The sequence below is a fragment of the Suricata suricatta genome, chromosome 7, assembly GCF_006229205.1.
Source record: "Suricata suricatta isolate VVHF042 chromosome 7, meerkat_22Aug2017_6uvM2_HiC, whole genome shotgun sequence".
Taxonomy (NCBI): domain Eukaryota; kingdom Metazoa; phylum Chordata; class Mammalia; order Carnivora; family Herpestidae; genus Suricata; species Suricata suricatta.
In genome coordinates, this window is record NC_043706.1 from 33,368,233 (window position 1) to 33,394,522 (window position 26,290).

Below are 26,290 nucleotides of genomic sequence, written 5' to 3' on the forward strand. Positions count from 1 at the left end.
TGTTTTTATTTTTTCACTTCAATAGACTTAAAAATTTTTTAAATGTTTTTAAATTTATTTTTGAGAGAGAGAAAGATAGAGCACGAGCAGGGGAGGGACAGAGAGAGATAGAAACACAGAATCTGAAGCAGGTTCCAGGCTCTGAGCTGTCAGCACAGAGCCCAGCGTGGGGTTTGAACTCATGAACCATGAGATCATGACCTGAGCCGAAGTCAGACACTCAACCAACTGAGCCACCCAGGCTCAGTAAAATCTTATTTTAATGGCCCTATGCCTTATAGCAAAAGGATTTAACAAATTTTTGGAGCCATGCACATAAAGGTCTTGACTTACATTTTTTAAATGTTTATTTGTTTATTTTGAGAGAGAGCATACTCATGCCTGAGTGAGGGAGGAGCAGAGAGAGAGGGAAAGAGAGAGGATCCCAAGCAGGTTCTGCATTGTCAGCATGGAGTTTGATGGGGGCTTGATCTCATGAACCATGAGATCATGACCTGAAGCAAAATCAAGAGTTGGACACTTAACTGACTGAGTCACCCTGGTGCCCCTTGACTTATTTATTAAGGATTGTATTTTTAAGTAATCTCTACCTCCACCATTAGGCTTGAACTCACAACCCTGAGACCAAAAGTTGTGTATTCCTCTGACTGAGCCAGTCAGGTAACCCTCATTTTATTTATTGAGTCAGTAATCTAGATATTTGAGCTTGTCTTGCTTGATATTATTCAGTGCCATTATAAGCAGTCACCTCACTCTGTGTTCCTAAGTTCTTCATTCTTCTTATTTATTTATTTATTTATTTAAATATTTTTATCTATTTTTTGAGAGAGAGAGCAGAGTGTAAGCAGGGGAGGGCCAGAGAGAGAGAGAGAGAGAGACAGAGGATCTGAAGCAGGCTTTGCGATGATAGGCTGACAGCAGTGAGCCTGATGTGGGGCTTAAACTCACAAATCGTGAGATCATGACCTGAGCCAAAGTCAGATGCTCAACTGACTGAGCCACCCAGGTGCTCCTATTTATTTATTTTTAGTAGGTGCTGTGCCCAACATAGTGCTTAAAGTCACAACCCCTCCACCAAGAGTCACATTCTCTACAGACTGAGCCAGCCAGGCACCCTTTCTTCATTCCCTTTAAATCTGTTTTGGGAGCGCCTGGGTGGCTCAGTCAGTTAGGTGTCTGACTTCAGCTCAGGTCATGATCTCACAGTTTGTGGGTTCGAGCCCTGCATCAGGTTCTGTGCTGACAGCTCAGAGCCTGGAGTCTGCTTCCGATTCTGTGTCTCCCTCTCTCTCTGCCCCTACCCAACTTGTGGTCTGTTTCTCTCTGTCTCTCAAAAATAAATAAATGTCCAAAAGAACCTTTTTTTAAAAATCTGTTTTGACCAAAGCCTCTTGGCTCCCAGAACTTGAACCTCAGAGGGCGTGTGATCTCTTGTGTTCACAGCTGACAATTTTATTACCTATTTCCCTTCTGTGTGCCATGGAACATAAAAAGAAATCTTAGAGCATTTTGCCTGAAGCCCTCTTCCTGGTGACGATGTTTGGATCAGTTAGGGCTCTTAGGTGCCCACGGCCAAAGCCTACTGTGGCTAATCAAATAAAAAAAAGAAGGAAATAGGAGGCTGCTGGGTGGGTCACAGAGCTGGAGGAGGAGCAGGGCAATGTCTTGGGCAGACAGGGAATCAGGGTGTGTCTGAAGCTGCCAGTAGCAGGAGCTCATGGATTGTTTCTTAAGGATGTTGCCAAGGCCTGATGAAGCGATAGCTTTTTTCCCTTTTGTCAATCTACCACCAATTCAGATTCTCCAGGGGAGAATTACTTCTCAGCCTTTTGGCTAAGATCAAGTGCAGATTCTCCAGGGAGAGACTGATGGCCTAGTTTGGGTCACCCGCCCATCCTTGTCTCTGGAGTCTGCATGCCCTATGATTGGCTGTCTCACCAGAACCTCGGGAAGCAGGAGAGGCTGCTCCCAAGGCAAGAGGAAGTTGTGCTGCGCAGGCTGGACAGGTGGTTCACCAGCCTAGAGCCTTCTCTGAGTGGGGGAAGACACAGTCCGTTTCTCGGGAAGTTGCCAGTCTGATGGTGAACACACAGGCTGTGCCCTCAGCGACCTTCCAGTCTGATGGCAAGACTGGTCACAAAACCAAAGAGATTTCAGAGAAAGAGGAAGTGCAGGCATTGGCACAAATAGGTTCAAGACAGGGTTTGGGGGGGTTTTACTAGTGAAAAACAGGAAACTGCTAAAATACTCTAAAAAGGGGAAATGAGTAAACAATTAAATGATTTAATGATTATATTACACACATTAAAACCATATTTTTGAAAAAATATAATATGAGAAAATATTAATGGTATAATGCTATGTAAAAAAAATTGGATACTAAATTGTCCAATTGTATAAAGCAGTATATGCAGAAGGAGGGAAATACACGAAAATGTTAACAGAGGTAATAATAATGAAAGGGGCTCCTGGGTGGTTCAGTCCGTTAAACTACCAACTTAAACTCAGGTCATGATCTTGCGATTCGTGAGTTCAAGCCCCCTATCGGGCTCTGCTCTGAGCTCTTAGAGCCTGGAGCCTGTTTCAGATTCTGTGTCTCCCTCTCTCTCTGCCCCTCCCCTGCTCACACTCTGTCTTTCTTTCCTTCAAAAGTAAATAAACATTAAAAAAAATTCGTTTTTAGGGGCACTTAGGTGGCTCAGTCGGTTAAATGTCTGACTCTGGCTCAGGTCATGATCTCATGGTTTTTGAGTTCAAGCCCTGCGTCGGGCTCTGTGCTGACAGCTCAGACCCTGAAGATTCCTTCAGATTCTGTGTCTCCCCCTCTCTTTGCTCCTCCCATGCTCATGTTCTATCTCTCAATAATAAAGTAAAATGCTAAAAATTTTTTTAAAAGAAAAAAGTTTAAAATAATAATGATAAACATTTTGAGTACTTTTATATGTGAGTTCCTCTGTCAAACAGTTGCCGTGTGTTATTTTACCTTAACCTTTAGGTGATAGGAACTATTATCCTCCCCATATATTTTAAAAGTAGGCTCCACGCCCGATGTGGGGCTTGAACTCACCACGCTGAGATCAAGACCTAAGCTAAGATCAAGAGTCGGATGCTTAACCAACTGAACCACTCAGACGCCCCCTCCCCATTTTATAGTTGAAGAAACTGAGGCTTAGGAGGTTAAATCCACAGATAGTCATATAGCAAGTAAGTGGCTAATTCAATCCAGATCCGTCTAAAGCCAAAGTCCATGTGTTTTTTAAAAAAATGTTTATTTATTTTGAGAGACAGGGAGAGGGCATGAACAGGGGAGGGGCAGAGAGAGAGAGTGGGAGAGACAGAATCCCAAGGAGTTTTCACACTCAGCATGAGGACAAGCTTGGGGCTCGATCTCATGAATGGTGAGATCATGACCTGAGCTGAAATCAAGAGACAGACATTTAACTGAGTGAGCTACCCAGGCACCCCTTAAGTCCATGTTTTTAAGATAATCCTGGCTCTCCTTAGCTCTCAATACTGGGGCTATGAGTGATTTATATTCTTTTATGTAGCTTTCCTGAATCTTCCTATATCTCTATACCAAACATGATTTACCTATACAGTCATGAGAAACACATATTTTGAAAAAGAAGGGGGAAAAAAGAAATATGCAACGAAAACATATAAACAGAGAAAGATATTGTATTGAACAAACCATATGTTAAGGGACACCTGGTTAAGCATCTGACTTTGGCTCAATTCATGATCTTGTGGTCAGTGAGTTCTAGTCCCCGCGTCGGCTCTGTGCTGCCAGCTCAGAGCCTGGAGCCTGCTTCAGATTCTGTGTCTCCCTCTCTCTGCCCTTCCCCCATCACCCTCTGTGTGTTTCTCTCTCTCTTTCTCTCTCTCTCAAAAATAAACATTTAAAAAATATATTAAAGTCTGGAAGGCCTCAGAAGTATTGTCCTTTGCTGTTCTTTGTAGTTTTTTTTTTTTTATATAGCACTATCAGTCTGCATTGCAAATATATCTACGGATATACATGTATGTAAATGCCTCACTGTCTTTGAGGGCAGGGACCCTCTTTTATCTCTGTGGTGTTGCCTAGGGAAGACATTCTCCAACATAGGACTTAGCAAGTAGTAGGTGCATAGTAATTGTTGATTGAGGAGAAACCATATGGACCAGAAAACAGTGACCAGAAGACACAATCAGACAAAGTTTTGCTGGACTCCACGGTATTGGGATTTCTGAGAGGGCGACTAGGGAGCCAGGGCAGGGTTGGATGGGATGGAGGGGACAGTGTTCAAGAAGAGGTTTTGGTTTTGCAGCAGGAATTGAGCGGGAGGAATGTGACAGCGGCACCCCCACCCTCTCCATTTTTGTCGCCCCCTCCCACTGAGGAGGGTGAAGAGAGGTCTCAGTTCCCTGAGGCGGGAGTGCACGGTGGGCGGGCCAGGAGCTCCTCGCGCTCCGCTCCCGGGGCCAAGTCTTGTTTCCGACCCTCCACCAATCCGAGTCCAGAGGAGCTGGCCGCGGTGCTGAAGCAGCGACTCGGAGAAGGGAGGAGGAAGGGGCCGGGCCGCGGCGAAGAGGCGGAGCTCTCTGGAGCTCCGAGAGCAGGAAAGCGGGGAGGGGCAGGGCGGCGCCAGCAGGCCCGAGACCCTGGCAGGCTTGAGAGGAGGCAGGAGACTGGAGACAGCCTGGCTAGAAGGGACAACGGCATCTGGACAAGCTTCCTCTGAAGAAACCAAGGTTGCCGTCCTTGTCTTATTCTACCTTCGAGGGACTCTCACCTTGTGCCCTGACCTCAGCCTCGTTCCCAAACCCAGCCTAGGACAGACTCACTTCTAGGCTTTTCTGTCTACAAAGTCACTAGCTTACAGCCCACAAGACCCCAGCCCAGGGCCTACATCCTCACCATGGTGAAGTTGCTGCCTGCCCAGGAGGCAGCCAAGATCTACCACACCAACTATGTGCGCAACTCGAGGGCTGTGGGTGTGATGTGGGGCACACTCACCATCTGCTTTTCGGTACTTGTCATGGCCCTCTTTATCCAGCCCTACTGGATTGGTGACAGCGTTAACACACCCCAGGCAGGCTACTTCGGCCTTTTCTCCTACTGTGTGGGCAACGTGCTGTCCTCTGAGCTCATCTGCAAGGGTGGCCCGCTGGACTTCTCCTCCATTCCCTCCAGAGCTTTCAAGACTGCCATGTTTTTTGTGGCCTTGGCCATGTTCCTCATCATTGGCTCCATCATCTGCTTTAGCCTCTTCTTCGTCTGTAACACGGCCACTGTCTACAAGATCTGCGCTTGGATGCAGCTGGCTGCAGGTGAGCAGGATTAATGGGAGGGCGGGCAGGGGCCCACACCAGGCCACAGGGGAAGCTGCACCATTCCACTCTCTGTGGAGGCTCTGGGTCTCCTTCTCAGCTGTTCCCCTTTATTTTTATTTTTTTCAAAGATTTAATTTTTTAATTAAAAAAATTTTAAATGTTTTTATTTATTTGAGAGAGAGAGAGAGAGAGAGAGAGAGAGCATGAGCAGGGGAGGGGTGGGCGGGTGGTGAGCTGAGGATCTGAAGTGGCTCTGAGCTCACAGCACACAGCCCCATTCAGGGCTCTAAACCACAAACTGTAGATCATGTCCTCAGCTGAAGTTTGATGTTTAACTGACTGAGCCACCCAGGCACCCTCTAGGATCTTTTAAAACTATGTGGGGAGGGGGCACCTGGGTGTTTCAATTGGTTAAGCCTTCAGCTCTTGGTTTCCACTCAGGTCACAATCTCATGGTTTATGAGTTCAAGTTCCACACCGGTCTCCACACTGACAGTGCGGAGCCTGCTTGGGATTCTCTCTCTTCTCTCTCTGTCCCTCCCTTGTTTGCTCTCTCTGTCTCTCTCAAAATAAATAAATAAAATTAAACAAATTAAATAAATAAAATATTATGTGGGGTAAGTGGCTACTTACGGTGCCCAGAAGCAGGCCTTCCCCGCCCCTTTTTCTTGCTCCTGACCCAGGCAGACCTTTCAGTCCTTGGGCTGGCTGGTCCTGTTCTCCTCTAAAGCCCAGAAAGAGGGGCGCCTGGGTGGCTCAGCTGGTTAGGCGTCTGGCTTCAGCTTAGGTCATGATCTCACAGTTCGTGGGTTCGAGCCCCGCATCAGGCTCTGTGCTGACAGCTAGCTCAGAGCCTGGAGCCTGCTTCGGATTCTGTGTCTCCCTCTCTCTCTGACCCTCCCCTGCTCGTGCTGTCTCTCTCTCTCTGTCTCTCAAAAATCAATAAAAAACATAAAAAAATTAAAAAAATAAAGCCCAGAAAGAGATGGCCTAAGGCTTTTTCCTGCATCCTTTGGTCCCCTCCCACCCCAAGGACCATGCATAGACTGCCCATTCTAGGGAGATGCCCAAGGGCAGTGCTGGGACTGCAGACTAGAGAAAAAATGGTCTTGACACCGTTGGTCAGAATGCGAAGCAGTACTACCCATAAGAGGGGGAATGGAGCAGGGATTGGAATCCCAGACAACCAAACACATAGACTCAAGACTCTGTCAGAGTTGGAGGGGATCTCAGAGAGCTGTAGGTACCCCCCACCGCCACTACAGATGAGGAATCTGGGGCTGAGAAAGAGGAAAAGGCTTGGCTAGGCTATAGCAGATCAACCAACAGCTAAGGACCAAGGAGAGTTAAGGCGTCAGGTTCCAAGAAACTAGATGTATTCCAAACTCACTTTTATTGAGCCACACATTTACATGAGTATAATGGCTTACAAAGCACTTTCACATCCACCATCTGGAGGAGCCCCATCTCTACCTAGTGAGGTGGGTATTCCTCTTATTTTATAGATAAGGCTCCTAGTGGGTAGCTTGTCTTTTAGCACAGGTAGTGATGGACAGAACCTTTGATTCCAAATCTCGTACTCAGGCTACTCACGTGGCTCCAGAGCTGCCTCTGCAACCGCCCACCACCTCCCTCTCCTCTGGTCTCTCTGGATGATGAGCGAGAGGCTGTGGCACGGCTGAGGTAAATCTTGGTGGGCGGTGGGGAGAAGGAGGAGGAATGCAGTTTCGACGGTTCTGTGACAAAAAGGAGTAGAATGAACCTTGGTGTGCTTACCAGCTGGTCCCCCATATCAGAGCTATGGAATCAGGAAACACAACCATTCCTCTCATTCTCCACACTGCCCCCTCCCACAATGCCCTGCAGCCGCGCCATTTGCTGGGAAGTGCTTGGGAGGGCCTGTGGGTGGGAGGCGTCATCAGGCCATTTGAGTTAGACCCTATCTGGGTCATGGAGCTGGAGACACTGATAGCAGAGGTGGCCAGATGCCATCCCATGAAACATTTACGCTGGGGGAGAGCGAAGGTGGTGTCATGTTCCATCCATTGGTGCTGGGGATGGAAGATGAGCCAAAGGGAGGAATGAAGAGGGGTCTGTTTTGCAGTCAGCAGCTGGGAGATGCAGCCATTTGAAGATCCCTAAACCAATTAGTTTAACTTTGCCAAGAAGCCTGAGCCCAGGGAAGGGAATAAGAGAAAGGAAAGAGAGTTGGTGACTGGGGCAGTGTGGGGCTGTAGTTTAACAATGTTAATTGGAGGCACCTGGGTGGCTCAGTTGGCTAAGCGGCCGACTTTGGCTCAGGTCATGATTTTGCAGTTCGTGAGTTCAAGCCCCACGTTAGGCTCTGTGCTGACAGCTCAGATCCTGGGGCCTGCTTCAGATTCTGTGTCTCCCTCTGTCTCTGCCCCTCCCCTACTCACACTCTGTCTCTGTCTCTCAAACGCAAATAACTGTTAAAAATAAAACAAACAATGGTAAATGAACTTCTGAATGCCTGGTAGAAGCTGTGTGTGGTTCCAGCTCCTAGAAACACAGGTAGGGCAAGTTATTTGTCTCTGAGTCTTGGTGACCTCATCTGTAGGATGTAACAACAGTACCTCCATCACAAGGTTCTTGTGAGGATGGGATGCATAATGCATGTAAAACACCTTGTATGGTGCTTGCCACATAATAGGTGCTCAGCAAATATGAAAAACACAGAAATAGGATGGGTGAGTGGCAAAAAAAACTCCCAAATCTTAGTGGCTTAAAGCAAAGGTTTATTTTTTGCTGGTGGCACGTGCTCAGTGAGGATCAGTTGGGGGTTCTGCTCTCACTGTTCTCTTCACGAACCCAGGCTGATGGGGACCAGCTATCACCTGGCTGTCATCATTGCAGAGGGAAAGGGAGCCCTGGAATGTCTCTCCCCAGCAGTTAAATGCTGTGGTCTGGAAACGCACACATTTCCCCTCGTATGTTGTTGTCTAAGGGAAGTCTATGGCCTTGCCCAACTTGAAAAGGGAACAAGGAAACCTAATACATTATCTGCCGGAAATATTAGTGAACAGCTTTAATGACATTCACATCCCCTGAGGGCACTTCCATCTGACCTCAGTGCCAATAATAAAAGCAACAACTGATTTAATTGGCTGCTTACCATGTGCCAGACACCACAGTAAACATTTTCTTTATTTCTGTTTGTTTAAATCTTTATTTATTTTTGAGAGAGAGAGAGAGAGAGAGAGAGAGAGAGACAGCGCAAGCAGAGGAGGGGCAGAGAGAGAGAGAGAGAGAGAGAGAGAGAGAGAGAGAGAGAGAGAGGGAGAGAGGGAGAGGGAGAGGGAGACAAGAATCTCAAGCAGGCTCCACACTGTCGGCACAGAGCATGGCTCAGGACTGGAACTCATGAACCATGAGATCATGACCTGAGCCAAAATCAAGAGTCAGACGCTTAACCAACTGAGCCACCCAAGCACCCCTACAGTGAGCATTTTCTATACATGATCACACTTAATCCTCATAACTCCACTATGAGTCAGGTGGTATTATCCTTATTTTACAAATGAGAGAATGGAAGTCAGAAAGGGTAAGTAAACTTGACTGAGGATGCCATGCTGGCCTCTGCTTTGGAGCCCTAAGACATTACAAATGGAGTTGCCCCCCACTGTGCCCAGGTGGATGGGTCAGGTGCTCACAGAGGGCCATGGCACCCATTGTAACAATGTGTTTCCAGGTTACAGGCCCTGGGCTATTTTCCAGAGGTGCTATGGAAGGAGAAAGGGCCAAGCGAAGGAGATAGGGAGAATGGAGAGTCCAGAAGGGCAGCTCTGGACCTATTCTGCTCCCCCACCCCGTTAAGGTAGGGGCCATGGTTGGCACCAAACACTGGTCTTACACCAACTGGGGAAGGCCACAGGTTTTACCAAAGAGCTCTGGGAAAGTTTCCCCTCCCCTAGGCCAAGTATCTTCCTGAAACACTTCTCATTTTGTCACTAAGTCTGAAATGTCAGCACTAAATACATTCAGCTCTTTGGAGTGATCTCAGTCTGAGAGTTTAGGGAATTAACTTTGAGGTAAAAAAAAAAAAAAAACAAAGCCAGGAGCCATGTGTTCAGGTCTTGACTCTGCCCTAGCTGAATGACTGGGTGTGACCTCAGTTTTCTAATCTGTAAAATGGGATATTAATACATGGCCTACTGTACAGAACTGTTGTCAGGATCAAAAGAGAAAGGGTAGGGGCGCCTGGGTGGCTCAGTCGGTTGGGCCTCCGACTTCGGCTCGGGTCAGATCTCATGTTCATGGGTTCGAGCCCCGCGTCAGGCTCTGTGCTGACAGCTAGCTCAGGGCCTGGAGCCTGCTTCCAGTTCTGTGTCTCCTTCTCTCTCTGCCCCTCCCCCTCTCATGCTCTGTCTCTCTCTGTATCAAAAATAAATAAAACATTAAAAAAAATTAAAAAAAAAACAAAAAAAACCAAAAGAGAAAGGGTACATGAATTATTTTGGACCTACAAAACCTATAAGCTTATATGCATTAGCTTGTCCCATGTAAAATCAAAGGAGAGTTGGTACATGTAGGCGGGAAGGTGGGATCCTGGTCTTTATACGTAACTATGCATTTGTTTGACCTGCTGACCTTCCTTGCAAGTGTAAGCTGAGCCTGAGGTCGGTAACTGGGTCCTGGGAGGTGCTCCCTGGACGTGCTCTTGGCCAGGGCACAGCCTCGGAACTGAAGAGCCTCCAGGCCTGTGGAAGGAAGGTGAAGACTCGGAAAGTGGCACAGAGAATGGAAGGCACCCCTGCATACATGATGGTCATCCTTGGGGTTGGCCTTGGTCGACTCCCAGGATCATGTCACTTATCTGTGCAGCTAAGGCAGGGTGGTCCTTGGTGGGAGGGCCGGGGAGAAGTGGGGAGAAAGTGGGGAAAGTTTTTTGCCTGTAAATTCTAAGTCAATGAAAGCATGGGATAATTGTAGCTAATGCTCATGAAGCTCTAAGCATGTGCCAGGCACTTTTCCAGTATTCACTTGTTGGCACCTCGCTGCAATCCACACAGGTAGGGACTACTCGTATCCCTCACTTTATAGATGGGAAACTGAGGCCAAAGAAGCTTATGTAGCTTGCTCTGAGTCACATAGCTGGGCTTGAAATCCAGGCAGTCTGGTCTAGTATTTCCCAATTTTCCTAGTGAGAGAATTACCTGAAAGAATGATTTTTAAAACAGGGATTCCAGGGGCACCTGGGTGGCTCAGTCAGCTGGGTGGCCGGCTTTGACTCAGGTCATGATCTCACAGCTTGTGAGTTTGAGCCTCACTGGGCTCCATGCTCACAGCTCAGAGTGTGGATCCTGCTTCAGATTCCGTGTCTTCTCTCTCTGTCCCTTCCCCACTCACACTCTGTTTCTCTCTGTCTCTCAAAAATAAGTAAAAAATTAAAAAAAGAGGGATTCCTGAGCCCACCCTGGCCTGGGGATCAGCATTTTAAACAAATATTCCAGGGGATTCTTAAATTTAGGGAACTATGGACAACTACAGTGTTATGTACTGCGTTAGGACGAAGAGACCTAATTGCTTGAATGAAAGGTTCGTGAAGGAGGCAGCCAGAGAAGGGGCTGGAAAATTTTGTGTTTTCATTAAATCTAAGATTCCCAAGTTGTAGGACCTACCATTATTCTATGTGGTGTAAAAAGGAAAAATACTCTTTCTTAAAGTTAATTTATTTATTTTGAGAGAGAGTGAGTGAGTAGGGGAGGGGCAGAGAGAAAAGGAGACAGAGAATCCCAAGCAGGCTCTTGCTGTCAGCGCAGAGCCTGATGTGGGGCTCGAACTCACTAACCATGAGATCATGGCCTGAGCCAAAGTGGGACACTTAACTGAGTCACCCAGGTGCCCCCAAAAGAAAAAGTACTTGTAATCAAACCATGGCCTGAAGTTTTATTATTTCAGAGATATCAGAGCATAAACAAATATACATCTTAGGAGTGATGAGTTCTCAGGGTCGAGACCAGATTTTGGAGGGGGTTGAAACTAGAGTAGCCAGTGCCTCATCAAGTCCTAAATGAGGGGCAGGGCTGAGGGCCTGGTAGGATCACCTGGTGCCATGGCAGAATCCTGGGCCAAGGAGCTCTGCATTCTACCTCTATCCCGACCGAAGGCAAGCCCCTCTAACTCTTGGAGCCTCAATTTTCTTCCCTGTGCTCTACTAGAACGATGGTAGGAGCCACCCCACACCTCTCAAGGAGGTGGGAAGAGTGACACAGTGGCAGGAGCGTAAGGCAGGCGGTAGCAGACTGAGCACAGCCGGCCTGACACCATCTGCACCCTCCCCCCGTCAGCCACAGGCCTCATGATCGGCTGCCTGGTCTACCCGGATGGCTGGGACTCAAGTGAGGTGCGACGCATGTGTGGGGAGCAGACGGGCAAGTACACGCTGGGTCAGTGCACCATCCGCTGGGCCTTCATGCTGGCCATCCTCAGCATCGGAGACGCCCTCATCCTCTCCTTCCTGGCCTTCGTGCTGGGCTACCGGCAGGACAAGCTCCTCCCTGATGACTACAAGGCCGATGGAAAAGGTAACTTGCCCTCCCTCAAAGAGGTGTAGCTTCCCCTCAGCCTATCACCAGAGGATAGATCCCTGACCAGGGGTTGGGGACACCAAGACCAACTGGACAGAGGCTTTGTTCCAGAGGCCAAAAGCCAGGGGGGGGTTGTAAGCTGGCGGCTGATGAGACGATGACAGACCTGTGTGGCAGAGGCGGTCTGCGATAGAAGGGTGTCCTCCTGCCTTCCCTCAGGGTCTCCAGGGGAGAGAACCCTGATCCAGGCTGGGGAGCTAGGTATGGCCTCCTATAGAAGGTGGTGCTGAGGTTGGGTCTCCAAGTTCACCTGGACTCTGCGTGGTGGTGAGAGGAATAGCTGGTCACAGAGGGGCTGAGTTGTTGGGGCAGAAAGAGAAAGGTAGGTGAGGGGCAGATGTGACAGCTCCTGGAACGCAGACGGTGGGCGGTCCCTTGAGTTAGAATAGCTTTGGGGTTCTCCATAGGCCATCCTGTTTCAATTTCCTTCTGCCCAAATCCTACCTGAGTCACTAAGAGTCAGTTGTAGGGACGTGAAGCCCGGATGGCACTTCAGCCTTTTCTGACTGCTTCCCAAATGAACCTTTCCTCCGCTTAAGGTACTTTCTGCTCCTGTCTCTCTTTGGGCTCTTCCCCTGTCTTGAGGGGCTTTTTCAGGGCATAACTTTTATCTCCTAGTCATAGAGCAAAGCCTGTCTCAGACCCTTGTGAATCCAAAATTGCCCACTTTCCCCATAGTCTTCACCCCATTGACCTGAACTAGAAGAGAGAGGCAAACTGCTTTGCCCCCTGTGACCAAGGATGGCTTCCCAGATGAGGAACTTGAAGCCTGGAAGGGAGATGTGCCCAAGGGGTACACAGATGGGCGGTGGCAAAGCTGACCGGACTCTGGCTCAGCCCAGGAACCACTTCTCCTTAAGGAACTGATTAGACATCCCACCCTTCTCTGGAAGTGGAAGAAGAAGAGTGACACACACCTAAGACGTAGGATTAAAGCTGAAAGCCAAATTACTAGAATGAGCTGGACCAAGGAGGAGAGAAGAGAGGGGCATCTTCCTGTTGAAGGAGGGGGCTGATAGCATCTAGGTTCTGGGAACACTTACGGTCTGGGTCCCTTGAAAACCCCATAAAGGGAAGGGAAGTGGCCCTCGTATTTACTGAGCCTTTTCCAGGTGCAGGTGATGTAAGGTTTGTCCTGGGGGCCGTCTTTATCTAATCTGCATAGCAACCCCATGGGGACAGGTGAGGTGGGGAGTCCAGCAGCAAAATCTGCACAATCAGGACTTTCTCCAGTGATGGAGGGCTCTCCAGGGAGGTTTCTGCAGGAGCTGCCGGGCATCTCGTTCAGCTTTTAGCCTCTAGGCAGGGCCAACCTTAAATCTGGAAACACACAGAGAACGTTTTTGTATTACTCATTTGCATTCTTTCCTTCTCAGAAGGGATTCTTTTAGCTGGAAAGAAATGTTATTCGCATAATTCCCTTTACAGTGCTTTCTTTCGGAGAGATGGGTTTTGTCTCTGACACTTTATGTACTGATCAAAATGTCAGTTGGCTTTCCTCTCTTTCCTTGTCTCTCTCCTTTCATACACCGTGCACCTGTTTCAACCTTTTCAGATTTTTGTCTCTCCATATTTTAGTTCCCTCACTATCATGTAGGATTTAATTAAGGCTTCTTGTTTATTTCCTGCTAGGAAACACCCACATACCCTTTCTGAATACATCTAACTACTTAATGAAGTAGCTGATGCCACTGTCAAAGCACAATTTGGGTCAGGAAAGCAGAATTAAAAAGAGTTTTTTAATGTTTATTTTTGAGAGAGACAGAGATAGAGTGTGAACAGGGGAGGGGCAGAAGAGAGAGAGGGAGACACAGAATCCAAAGCAGGCTCCAGGCTCTGAGCTGTCAGCATAGAGCCCAACTCGGGGTTCTAACCTATGAACAATGAGATAATGACCTGAGCCGAAGTTGGACGCTTGACTGAGCCACCAGGCACCCTGGAAGGCAGAATTTGAGTTCCAGTTCCTGCAAGTCACTTTCCTCAGGGTGCTTTCCAGGAAAAAGCAGGACACTAACTCCTGTTTTGCCACCTCCATTATTGTGTGACATGAACGAAACAATGAAAGCAGAAATGAAAGCTTGCACAAGTACATAGTTGCTGATAACTTTTTTAGGGTTAAGGAGGCAGAAGAGAATGAGTCCTGGCACAAGGATAGACATCAGATCAATGGAATAACATTGAGAGTCCTGAAATAAACCCAAACGTATATGGCAAACTGATTTTCAAGGAAGATGCAAAGACCATTCAATGGAGGGAAAGAATAGTCTTCTCAGTAAATGGTGCTAGAACAACCAGAGATGTTTACATGCAAAAGAATGAAGTTGGGGGCACCTGGGTGGCTTGGTTGGTTAAGTGTCCGACTTTGGCTCACATCATGATCTCACGATTGATGGGTTTGAGCCCTGTGTTTGGCTCTGTGCTGACAGCTCAGAACCTGGAGCCTGCTTTGGATTCTGTATCTCTCTTTCTCTCAGCCCCTCTCCAGCTCTCACCCTGTCTGTCTCTCTCTAAAATATAAGTAAACATAAAAAAACACAATGAAGTTGGACTGCCCACCTCACTTCATATATAAAAATTAACTGAAAATGGATCAAAGATCTAAATGTAAGATATAACATTATAAAACTCTTAGAAGAAAACATAGGTATAAATCTTTGTAACCTTGGATTAGGCAGTGGTTTCTTAGACATGACACCTAATATACAAGTGACCAAAGGAAAAAAATATATATAAACTGGATTTCATAAAAAATGAAAGCTTTGGTGCTTCAAAAGATATCAACAAGAGAGTGAAGGAAAGACAACCCACAGATTGGGAGAATGTATTTGCAAATCATAATTCTAATATCTAGGATATAATTAAAGACTCCTTCAGCTTGATAAGTAAAAATATAAATAAGCCAATTTTTTAAATGGGCAAAGGATTCGAATAGACGTTTCTCCAAAGAAGATACCCAAAATTGCCAGTAAACACATGAAAAGATAGTTAACATCATTAGTCATTAGGAAAATGCAAATTAAAACCACAACGAGCTATTACTTCACACCCAGTAAGATGGCTGTGATAGAAAAGATGAACAAGAACAGGTGTTGGTGAGCATGTAGAGAAACTGGAACGCGCATGTAGTGAAAATATAAAATGGTGCTATTGCTGTAGGAAACAGAATGGCAGTTCCACAAATGGTTAAACATAGAGTTACTATGTGACTCACAAATTTATTCCTTGATATGTATGCAAGAAAACTGAAGACATGTTGACACAAAAACTTGTGTATGAATGTTCACAGCAGCATGAAAGCCAAAAAGTGGAAACCACCTAAAGGTGCGTCAGCCGATGACCTGGATAAACAATATGTGTAAATCTACACAGTGCAATATTATTCAGCTCTAAAAAGGAATGCAGTGCTGATAATTGCTACTAAATGGATGAACCCTGAAGACATTGTGAGTGAAAGGAGTCCTACACCAAAGACCATATATTATATGATCCTATTTTTTTTAAAGGTTATTAATTAAAAACAAAATTTAAAGGCAGTATGCATGTGTGTGTACACAAGTAAGGAAGGGCAGAGAGAGAGAGGCAGGGACCAGGCAGGCTCTGCTTTGTTAGCACAGAGCCTGACGCGGGGCTCAAACTCATGAATTGCAAAATCATGACCTGAGCCAAAGTTGGACGCTTAGCCAACTGAGCCACCCGGGTGACCCAATGTATGATCCCATTTATATAAAATGTTCAGAATAGACAAATCTGTAGAGACAGAATGCAGATTTTGGTAGTTGCCTGGGGCTGTGAAGAGGGGGAAATTGGGAGTAATTGATAACGGGCAGAGGGTTTCTTGTTGGGATGATGGAAATGTTCTAGAGTTGGATAGCAGTGATGGGTGTCTAGATTGGATACCCAGTGATTACACTGAAACCCACCAAGCTGTACACTTTGAGTAAATTGTTTTAGTGAATTATATCTAAAAAAAAAAAAAAAGACTGTGTGAAGGGTTAGAAAGTATATATAAATCACTAACAATGCCTGCATGTTATACAGGTAATTGATAAATATTAGTTCTCTCCTCATTCTGTTCTTCCAGTATCTCTACCTCTGACATCATCATCTGTCCCACCAGTAACAGCTCCTGTGCTCCAGGTGCCCACTGGCACCTCCGGCCACTGGGGGTACAGCTGTGAGGGAAGTGGTCTAACTGGACCTTACCATCTGGTCACGGACACCATGTGCAAAATGGAATTACAAACTGATAAACATGAACAACAACAAAAAAATGCAAGCCTTCTTGAGAGTGAAGAAATCTGATCTAGTTTGGAGAGGGAGTTGTGTGCAGGCAATTATCCTGAAAACATGGCCTGGTTGGAAACAAATAATGTTGTCTTTTTCATTGCAGAGGAAGTCTGATGCAGCTGACGTGCTGGTGAGTGATTCCACTGTTGGGGGCTCTGCGTGCCTTTGGAAGGGCTGTGGCCTCCGTGGCTTCCATTTCCTTACGGACTCGGGCAGAATGGGCCGCTGGGCCAGGTGGAGGGGCTGCGGGGGGGCCTGGGGTGAGGAGCACTGACTCCGGCAGGAGCCAGCTGGCGTCTGAGACCCTCTTCTTTTACCTCTTGCTTGAGAAGTGGGAAAAGATCAGGAAGAAATAATTTAAAACAGGCAAGTGGTTTCATAAACTCATCCTTTTGTGAAGCCTGGTAAGCAAGAACGGACGGTTTAGAAGCCATTCATGTAAACTGGGCCCTTATTTTCAGAAAGATTTTAAGTGATCTGTAAGAAAAATAGAAAACTTAATTAAAAAAATAATAAAAGTCAAAGAGAGGAAAATGAATATTCCAGAAAGTTAGGCTAAGAGAACTACGGTATTGATATTACCTTTAGCTTTATGTTTCCTGATAGCTGAAGCAAAAGGGAAAATGTGACTTGAACTAATTTTAATGTCTGGTTGAAAAGGAAGCACAACATATCAATGTCCTTAATTGTCTTCTAAGTTCCCAAAATGTGATTTGACAAGAATATTAAGAAACACATTAAAAAAAAAACCCTGTCATAGGATCACCTTCCAAATAGCTGTCATTTATTGAGGGCCTGCTGCAGGCGAGGCCCTTCGTGGGGGCAGACGGGGCCATCTCCATTTAAATGATTTTAATTTGGTCAAAGTACCTTGCGGTCCTGGCCCGCATAGATATGCTTATTTGAGTAATTATAAACTAGCATTGCCCACTCCCCACCGCCGCTTATTAGATGATTCTCAAACTCTAATATGCACACATACAGTCTACCTGGGAATCTTATTAAAATGCAAATTCCGATTCAGTGGCCACAGACACTGTTCCTAACCTGCTTCTCAAAACGGCCACACTTTGAGTAGCTGTTAGAGTGTAAACATTTCCTCATGTTTTTTTCAGTGTTCATTATCATAGTATTTTGAAGCCACAAACTCTGCAGCTGCGGTGTACTATTTAAACAAGACCTTGGTTGTTAGCCATTTAAGATTGCTCTCACAGATAATAGCTTGTTGCTTCTGTTGATAAATTCTGGAGTAGAATTACTGAATCTAAGGTAACTACACTTCTATGTCTTTTTACCCATTTCTCCTATCTCTCTGTATCTGCGACCTTGTTGTTTTTAATGTTTGTTTATTTTTGAGAGAGAGAAAGGAAGAGAATTCCCAGCAGGCTCTGCACTGTCAGCACACAGACTGGAGTGGGGCTCGAACTCATAAACTGTGAGATCATGACCTGAGCCAAAATTAAGAGTTGGATGCTTAACCAACTGAGCCACCCAGAAGCCTCTATAGCATAGTTAAAAATTTTTTTTTTAATTTTAATGTTTTATTTATTTTTGAGAGAGAGAGAGAGAGAGAGAGAGAGAGACAGCATGAGCAGGGGAGGGTCAGAGAGAGACACACACACAGAATTTGAAGACAGGCTCCAGGCTCTGAGCTAGCTGTCAGCACAGAGTCTGATGTGGGGCTCGAACCCATGAACTGTGAGATCATGACCTGAGCCGAAGTTGGACACTTAACCGACGAGCCACCCAGCGCCCCCAATTTAAAATTAAAAAATTTTTTTTATTTTAGTGTGAGAGCATGTGAGCAAGGGGCAGAGAGAGAGAGATTGAGAATCTTAAGCAGGCTCCACACTCAGATGTGGGGCTCAATCCCACAACCCTGGGCTCATGACCTGAGCTGTAATCAAGAGTTGGATCCTCAACCAACTGAGTTACTCAGCCACTCTTGATATAGCACAGTTTTTAAGTGTATTCATTCACTGATGGACACTTAGGCTGTAAATAACGCTGCCATGAACATGGGAACGTATACATCTTTTTGAGTTAGTGTTTTTGTTTTCTTTGGATAAATACCCCAAAGTGGGATTGCTGGGCCATATGGTAGTTCCATTTTTAATCTTTTGAGGAACCTCCATACTGTTTTTCATAGTGGCTGCACCAATTCATATTCCCATCAACAGTGCACAAGTGTTCTCTCTTCTCCACGACCTTGCCAACACTTATTTCTTGCCTTTTTGATAATAGCCATTCTAACAGGAGTGAGGCGACATTGTGGTTTTGATTTGCATTTCCCTGATAATTAATGATGTCGAGCATCTTTCCCTGTGCCTGTTGGCCATCTGTATGTTTTCTTTGGGAAAATGTCTATTCAGATCCTTTGCTCATTATTTTCTTGCTATTGATTTATATGAGTTCTTTATTTTGGATATATGATTTGCAAATGTCTCCTCCCATTCAGAAGGCTGCTTTTTTTATTGGTTGATGGTTTCCTTTGCTGGGCAGAGCTTTCTGCGTAGTCCCATGTCGTTTGTTTTGTTTTGTTTTGTTTTTTTTTGCTTTTGGTGTTAAAAAAATCATTGCCACGATCTATGTCAAGGAGCTTACTGCTTATGTTCTCTTCTAGCAGTTTCATGGTTTCAGGTCTTATATTCGAGTCTTTAATCCATTTTGAGCTAACTTTTGTGTATGGTGTAAAGGTCCAGTTTTCCCAGCACCTTTTATTGAAGAGACTGTCCTTTCTCCATTGTGTATTCATGGCTTGTCATAAATTGATCATAGATGCATGCATTTATTTCTGGGCTCTCTGCCCCATTGATCTGGGTGTCTGTTTTTATGCCAATACCATACTGTTTCAAGTTTTGTAATATAGTGTGAAATCAGAGAGCCATGATATCATGCATTTAGCTTTGTTCTTGCCCAAGATTGCTTTTTTAAAATAATATTTTATTTTTTTAAGAGACTGGAGTGTTTGCTTGATGCACGTTGAATACTATTATACACTAATGAAATTTGCCTGTCTGGGTAGGACTGAATCAAAATGTAAGCATGCATGGAGAATTTTGTTTTGATTGGCTTTTTAAAAGTGTCAAACTTCATACTCTTGCCATTTTTTTTTAATACCACAGGTCATCTATTTCCTGACAATGGAAAATTAAGGAATCGAATTCTTCAGTGATAAAGACTTGTTCCTTCCATGCTTCCCTGTTCCTGGCTACTATAGGCCTGATGGTCGGAAGCCTTTGGCTGTAGGATTAGACCGTGACATTCCCCTGAGACAAGACACCCTACCGTGTACAGAACACTTTTGGTGGAGCAGAACTGCGGTGACCCACGTCAAAGATGGCGGGACTCTTCCGCCGGCCCCAGTTCTCTTCATATCCTCTTCATACCGGCGGTCACAGGACCTCCTGGAGGCCTCTCCTGTGTCAAATGAGAGGGCTAAATGAATCCAGGTCTCAAGGCTTCCCAGGTCTGAGTCTCCAAGAGTCTGAGGACACGTTCCTTTGAAGGCATACTGGACACTGTCACCCGCTCTCAAAGGGCAGCTGAGGAAGAGGTGGCTGTCGTGCCGGGTCATTTCAGGTTGAGGCTTAGGGGGTCCTCTGCTTCTTTCTTACTGTTTTATTGATGATCAGATGTGGGTAAGGAATGGAGGGGCCGCCAGAACCCGAATCTATCAGGAAGTCCTGTAAAGACTGGGTGAACATAGGATCTAAAAACTTAGGAGAACAAACTGACTCTCTCCCCTTTGAGCCCCATTACACTCCCTCGTAGTGCCCACTCCGACCTGGTCAGAACTGGCCACCTGCTTAAGAAATTTGTTACTTGTGTCCATGTGATTTGTTTTAGTAATAGATTACATTTCTTGTAAAAACTACTTTGGACTTGGCACTCTTAATGGTGAGTCTTTTGCCAGCCTCCAGAGGGGAACTCGATTTAGGTAACACCTCCCTGTAGCAAATGCCAAGATGAAGACAGGTCCTTAGGCTCTTCCCTGACTGGAGATGGTGCCTAGAAACAGGGTTTGTTGATTATCTGAAGGGGACAATCCTGAGGAGCAGGTAATTTTTCCTGGTCTTGAGAATTCACTTAGTAAAGAAAAAACGTGGCTGCTGAAGGAGAGGAGAGCAGGTAAACGCTGAACGGATCTGTAATGGATCTTGTTATTTGATCAAGGAGCGGTCACTGACACTGTAAAGTTTCTCATTCCTGGTTTGTAAGGGCATTTTTTTTTTAAGTACCCTCCTACATGGGGGTTTGAACTCACGACCTCGGCAAGAGTCCCACACTCTATGGACTGAGCCAACCAGCTGCCCCTTTTAAAAGTAGCCAGGTATGGGGGCCTGGGTGGCTCAGTTGGTGACACGTCTGACTTTGGCTCAGGCCACAATCTCATGGTTTGTGGGTTTGAGACCCGCATTGGACTCTGCTGACAGCTCCGAGCCTGGAACCCGTTTCAGATTCTGTGTGTGTGTGTGTGTGTGTGTGTGTGTGTGTGTGTGTGTGTGTGCCCCTCTCCTGCTCATGGTCTGTCTCTCTCTCAAAAGTAAACATTAAAAAATAGAAAAAGCAGCCAGATGCATGCTTTTTAACCAATGCACCAACAACATACCCTGTCAGTGAGGTTTCTTCTACAGTTCAGATGGATTAGGAATGAGCACCCAGCCTGTTGTTGGTAATGGGAACTACTAAAAATGAGACTTAAGATTCGTGTGTTCGAACCCCACGTCAGGCTCTGTGCTGACAGCTCAGAGCCTGGAGCCTGCTTTGGGTTCTGTCTCCTTCTCTCTCTGCCCCTCCCCCTCTCATGCTCTCTCTGTATCAAAAATAAATAAAACATTTAAAAAATGAAGTATTGGGGCGCCTGGGTGGTTCAGTCGGTTAAGCGTCCGGCTTCGACTCAGGCCATGATCTCACAGTTCGTGGGTTCGAGCCCCGCGTCAGGCTCTGTGCTGACAACTAGCTCAGAGCTTGGAGCCTGCTTCAGATTCTGTGTTTCCCTCTCTCTCTGACCCTCCCCTGCTCACACTGTCTCTCTCTGTCTCTCAAAAATAAATAAAAAAACATTAAAAATTAAAAAAAAATAATGAAGTATTAAAGAAAAAAAAAGAACAATTACATTTAGAGGTACCTTAGTGGCTCAGTTGGTTAAGCACCTGCCTCCTGATCTCAGGGTTGTGAGTTAAGCCCTGCGTTCAGCTCCGTGCTGGGTATGGAGCCTACTTAAAAAAATAAAGTCCCATTCATATTTCGTGTTGATGAAATTCAGTCAGGCATTTACTTTATGGAAACTTGATGAATGACAGAATTTGAGAAATTCTGTGCCTTTTCTACTTATATTGATTTATTTCTCATAATTTTACTTTTCACCTGAAAAACATTTCAAAAACCTACCTTCTCAAGATTTCTCACTAGTGGCCCCCATGGTGGTCCACAGAAGCTTCTGGGGGACTTAAGGTGCATCTGCCAGTAGCCTGCACCTTGCTCTCACCAGGAATAGCACGGGTCACCAAAGCAGGAGTCGGTTTACTAACAACCAGCGCTGGGGAAGGCTCTGCAAATCTGTTTATGAGTCAGATCACCCAGCATTTCACCTTTGGCTCGATGTTCAAAGAAACTCAGAATTCAACCTCTCCAGTCACAGTAATGATTTTGGTTAAAACCTAGTAACTGATTATCAGCTCAAGTGGCTTTATCTTTACATAAACTCCTAAGGGCACCTTAAGTCTCATCTTTGAAAGCGTATAGAAATCAATAAAATCAGCACCTAACCAAGTTGCCTTACTCCTTTCTCATTTCTGGCTTCCCTGTGTCTTGGGCTGGAGTGTATGGATGGTTGTGAGGCCCAAACTTCAGCAAGGACTCGGCCTGGGCAGATCTGAGATGCTAACTGGAAGATCGTAAATGCTTTGTCTTACATCCCTGTTTTAGTTACCGTAATGTTGCTGCATAGAACTTAAAACGTTTCAGTTTTTGTGGGTTAGAGATCTGACAAGGGTTAGTGAAATGTCTCTGCCTCAAGGTTTCTCATGGGGCTGCAGCTAAGGTATCAGGATCTGCCTCCATGCTCCGTGCTCGTCTGCAGGATGGACATGGGTCTCCCCATCCTGCTACTCACATGGCAGCTTGCTTCCCCAGAAAGAGTTCCAAGACAAAGCAACAGAGGGCGCAGAAGACAGCAGCCACAGCCCTTCGTAACCCAATTTTAGAAGTAGTATGTCACTTTTGCCTTACTCTGTTACAACAGTCACAAAGTCCAGGCCACATTCAAAGTGAGGGAACATACACAAGGGTGTTCAAATGTGGTGGGAATCATTTTTTAAAAATTAATAGTTTATTATCAAGTTGGTTTCCATATAACACCCAGTGCTCTTCCCCACAAGTGCTCTCCTCCATCACCACCATCTCCCTTCTACTTCCCCCACTCCCTCTTCAGCCCTCAGTTTGTTCTCAGCATTGAAAAGTCTCTCATGATTTGCCTCACTCCCTCTCCCCAACTCTTTCCACCCCTTTTCTTTTCCCCTGGTTCCCTGTTAGGTTTCTCCTGTTAGACCTATGACTGCAGACATATGGTATCTGTCCTTCTCTGCCTGACTTATTTCGCTTAGCATGACTCACTCTAGGTCTATCCGTTTTGCTACAAATGGCCAGATTTCATTCTTTCTCATTGCCATGTAGTACTCCATTGAATATATATACCACATCTTCTTGATTCATTCATCAGTTGATGGACATTTAGGTTCTTCCCAAGATTTCGCTATTGTTGACAGTGCTGCTGTGAACATTGGGGTACATGTGCCCCTATGCATCAGCACTTCTGAATCCCCTGGGTAGATCCCCAGCTGGGTCATACGGGAATTCTACTGATAGTTTTTTGAGGAACCTCCACACTGTTTTCCAGAGCGGTTGTACCAGTTTACATTCCCACCAACAGTGTAGGAGGGTGCCCATTATCTCCACACCCTCGCCAGCATCTATTGTCTCTTGATTTGTTCATTTTAGCCACTCTGGCATGAGGTGGTATCTCAGTGTGGTTTTGATTTATATTTCCCTGATGCTGAGTGACGTTGAGCATCGTTTCATGTGTCTGTTGGCCACCAGGATGTCCTCTTTGGAGAAGTGTCTGTTCAAGTCTTCTGCCCATTTCTTCACTGGATTATTCATTTTTCGGGTATGGAGTTTGGGGAGTTCCTTGTAGATTTTGGATATTAGCCCTTTATCCGATATGCCATTTGCCACTATCTTTTCCCATTCTGTCAGTTGCCGATTATTTTTATTGTTTCCTTTGCAGTGCAGAAGCTTTTTATCTTGATGAGGTCCCAATAGTTAATTTTTGTTCTTGATTCCCTTGCCTTTGGGGATGTGTTGAGTAGGAAATTGCTGGAATTGAGGTCAAGGAGGTTATTTCCTGCTTTCTCCTCTAGGGTTTTGATGGTTTCCTGTCTCACATTCAGGTCCTTTATCCATTTTGAGTTTATTTTTGTGTATAGTATAAGAAAGTGGTCTAGTTTTATTCTTCTGCATGTTGCTGTCCAGTTCTCCCAGCACCACCTGCTAAAGAGGCTGTCTTTTTTTCATTGGATGCTCTTTCCTGCTTTGTCAAAGATTAACTGGCCGTACATTTGTGGGTCCAGTTCAGGGCTCTCTATTCTATTCCATTGGTCTATGTATGTTTTTGTGCATTGGCGTCCTTAAAACAATTTGTTTGAGACAGCATGAGTGAGGGAGGCACAGAATCTTAAATAGGCTCCAGGCCCTGAGCTGTCAGCACAGAGCCCAACGTAGGGCTCGAACCCATGAACTATGAGATCATGACCTAAGCTGAAGTTGGGACACTCAACCAACTGAGCTACCCAGGTGTCCTAAAAGTTCATATATTTAATCTTCATATACTGAAGACTTGCAAGAGGTATAAGGCAGCAATACCTTGCCAACTCCAAAGGAACCACGTTGGTGGGCAAAACACAAAGGACTGACTATTCAAGCTTCTTTGGTGTCGTAAGGCCTTATTTCTGGAGAAAATGTAATTCTTTTTTTTTTTTAAATTTAATTTTTTAATTTTTAAAATTTATTTTTGAGAGACAGAGAGAGACAGTGCGAGCAGGGAAGGGTCAGAGAGAGAGGGAGATACAGAATCTGAAGCAGGTTCCAGGCTCTGAGCTAGCTGTCAGCACAGAGCCTGATGTGGGGCTCGAACCCACCAGCTGTGAGATCACGACCTGAGCTGAAGCCAGGCGTTTAACCGACTGAGCCACCCAGGCACTCCGAGGAAATGTAATTCTGACTCTATGATCAATGAATCATCCATTTTCTATGATATAGTCATCCCACAGCAAATCCCTTTTCTCAGAAGGGCAGATTGGAAGATTCTACAGGCTTCACAAATAAAAGAACGGGCAGTAATCAAGTCCATTTGTAACCTGGGCCTGCTCTGGAGCAGCTGAATGGTCCCCCTGTGGACACTCAGGGCAAACGAAGAGTGAAAAGCAGGGGCTGGGGAGGGGAATGGCTTATCTCCATCTGAGTCTGCTGGTTCTTTTGAGATAGTGACAAGCTCTCCTAGGACAGCAATGAAGTCTTCCCAAACACTTCGAACTCTAGGCCCATACATTTGACACAAGTCCTCGTGAGACTGCCTAGACCGGTCAGTCCAGTGAACACGCTGATTTGAGGAATTCTGGTTTAATTTGTTTAGGTTGTTTTTAAAACATGTTTCATTTGGTGCACCTGGGTGGCTCAGTCAGTTGAGCGTCCAGGTTCGGCTCAGGTCATGATCTCGCGGTGTGTGAGTTTGAGCTCTGCATCAGGCTCTGTGCTGATGGCTAGTTCAGAGCCTGGGACCTGCTTAAGATTCTGTGTCTTTTTCTTTCTCTGCCCCTCCCCTGTTCACACTGTCTCTGTCTCTCAAAAATAAATAAAATGTCTCACTTTCTTCTGAGCAACACTACAGTATGAACACACTACATGTTTTCAGCATAACATGACTAAATTAACTACAACAGTTTATTTAGTTCAGGGGTGGGGAAGGACTTTCTATTAAATAACGTTAAAAAACAACAATAAAAGGCAAAAAATTGGAAAAGTATGTGATAGAAAAATGGCAAAAATGCATCATCTTTAGTATATAACAAATCCTTACCAAATAATCAAATAGGGAAGCATGCCAAAATAAAGCTGGGTCATGGAGGCAGATAAGCAAAAAATACAAATGGCCAAAAAACAAGTTTCTGATTTCAGTAGTTATCCAAACTGCAAATTAAAAGATACTCCTGCTTTTTGGCAAGCAAACTGGTTCTCAGGAATAAAACGAGTGTGAGGCTTCCTGGATGGCTCAGTGGGTTGACTGTCTGACCTTGGCTCAGGTTGTGATTCAGTGTGTGAGTTCAAGCCCTGCACAGGGCCCACTGTGGTCAGCGCAGAGCCCGCCTCCTATCTTGTTGCCCCCTCTCTCTGCCTCTTCCCCACTTTGCTCTCTCAAAAATAAAATAAATCCTAAAAAAGGGAGAGATTTTTAAAAAGGAATAAAATGAGTGCAGTCCTAACAGGTCCATCCAAACACTGCTGATCACAGCAAAACAGTCCAACCGTTTCCCACATAAGTTACAGGACATTCACTACACGCCATAACAATGTGCTTTACAACCGGGCCGACCATTCCATTTCTGAGAACGTATGCTGAGGAGAAAATCGGACGAGTGCACAAAAGCCTGGGCACAATGGGGTTTGCCATGCCAGCACCTTAGGCGGAGTTCACGAATCTTTAGCTTTCTGCATCTACTACGATTGTAATCTGGGGCAGCGATGGGAAAGACACATCACAAATATTCTGGGAAAATAGTACTGGATATAGGGAATAACAATTTTCTTGAGATTTTCCAAAATGTACTTTGTTAATCTCACCTACTGCCAATTTAAAGGTAAAAGCAAAGCTACAATGCCATAAAGTGGCATGTGTTCAAGCTACACAGTTTCACTGCTTAAGTTCAAAAAGCACACTCAACCAATCCTTCCCTCCATTCTGAAGGTTGGCTCAGACCAACTTGGGGAACAAATGAACAGAAATGCTCTGGAAACATGTA

General features: G+C 45.5%; 1 protein-coding gene and 1 pseudogene across 2 annotated transcripts; both read left to right on the forward strand.

Moving 5' to 3' along the window:
* Window positions 1-1,914: 1,914 nt before the first annotated feature.
* LOC115295220 lies at window positions 1,915-4,820 on the forward strand (annotated as a pseudogene).
* On the forward strand, window positions 4,801-20,610 carry LHFPL5 (LHFPL tetraspan subfamily member 5). Of its 2 annotated transcripts, XM_029945394.1 has the most exons (4): window positions 4,801-5,310; window positions 11,625-11,861; window positions 16,315-16,341; window positions 19,337-19,468. In XM_029945394.1, the coding sequence occupies exons 1-3, from the start codon at window positions 4,899-4,901 to the stop codon at window positions 16,323-16,325; spliced, it is 660 nt and encodes a 219-aa protein (XP_029801254.1). In that variant the 5' UTR covers window positions 4,801-4,898; the 3' UTR covers window positions 16,326-16,341; window positions 19,337-19,468. The 2 variants fall into 2 exon arrangements, with proteins under 2 accessions (XP_029801254.1, XP_029801255.1); XM_029945395.1 differs by lacking the exon at window positions 16,315-16,341 and having other exon boundaries at window positions 19,351-20,610.
* Window positions 20,611-26,290: the final 5,680 nt, after the last annotated feature.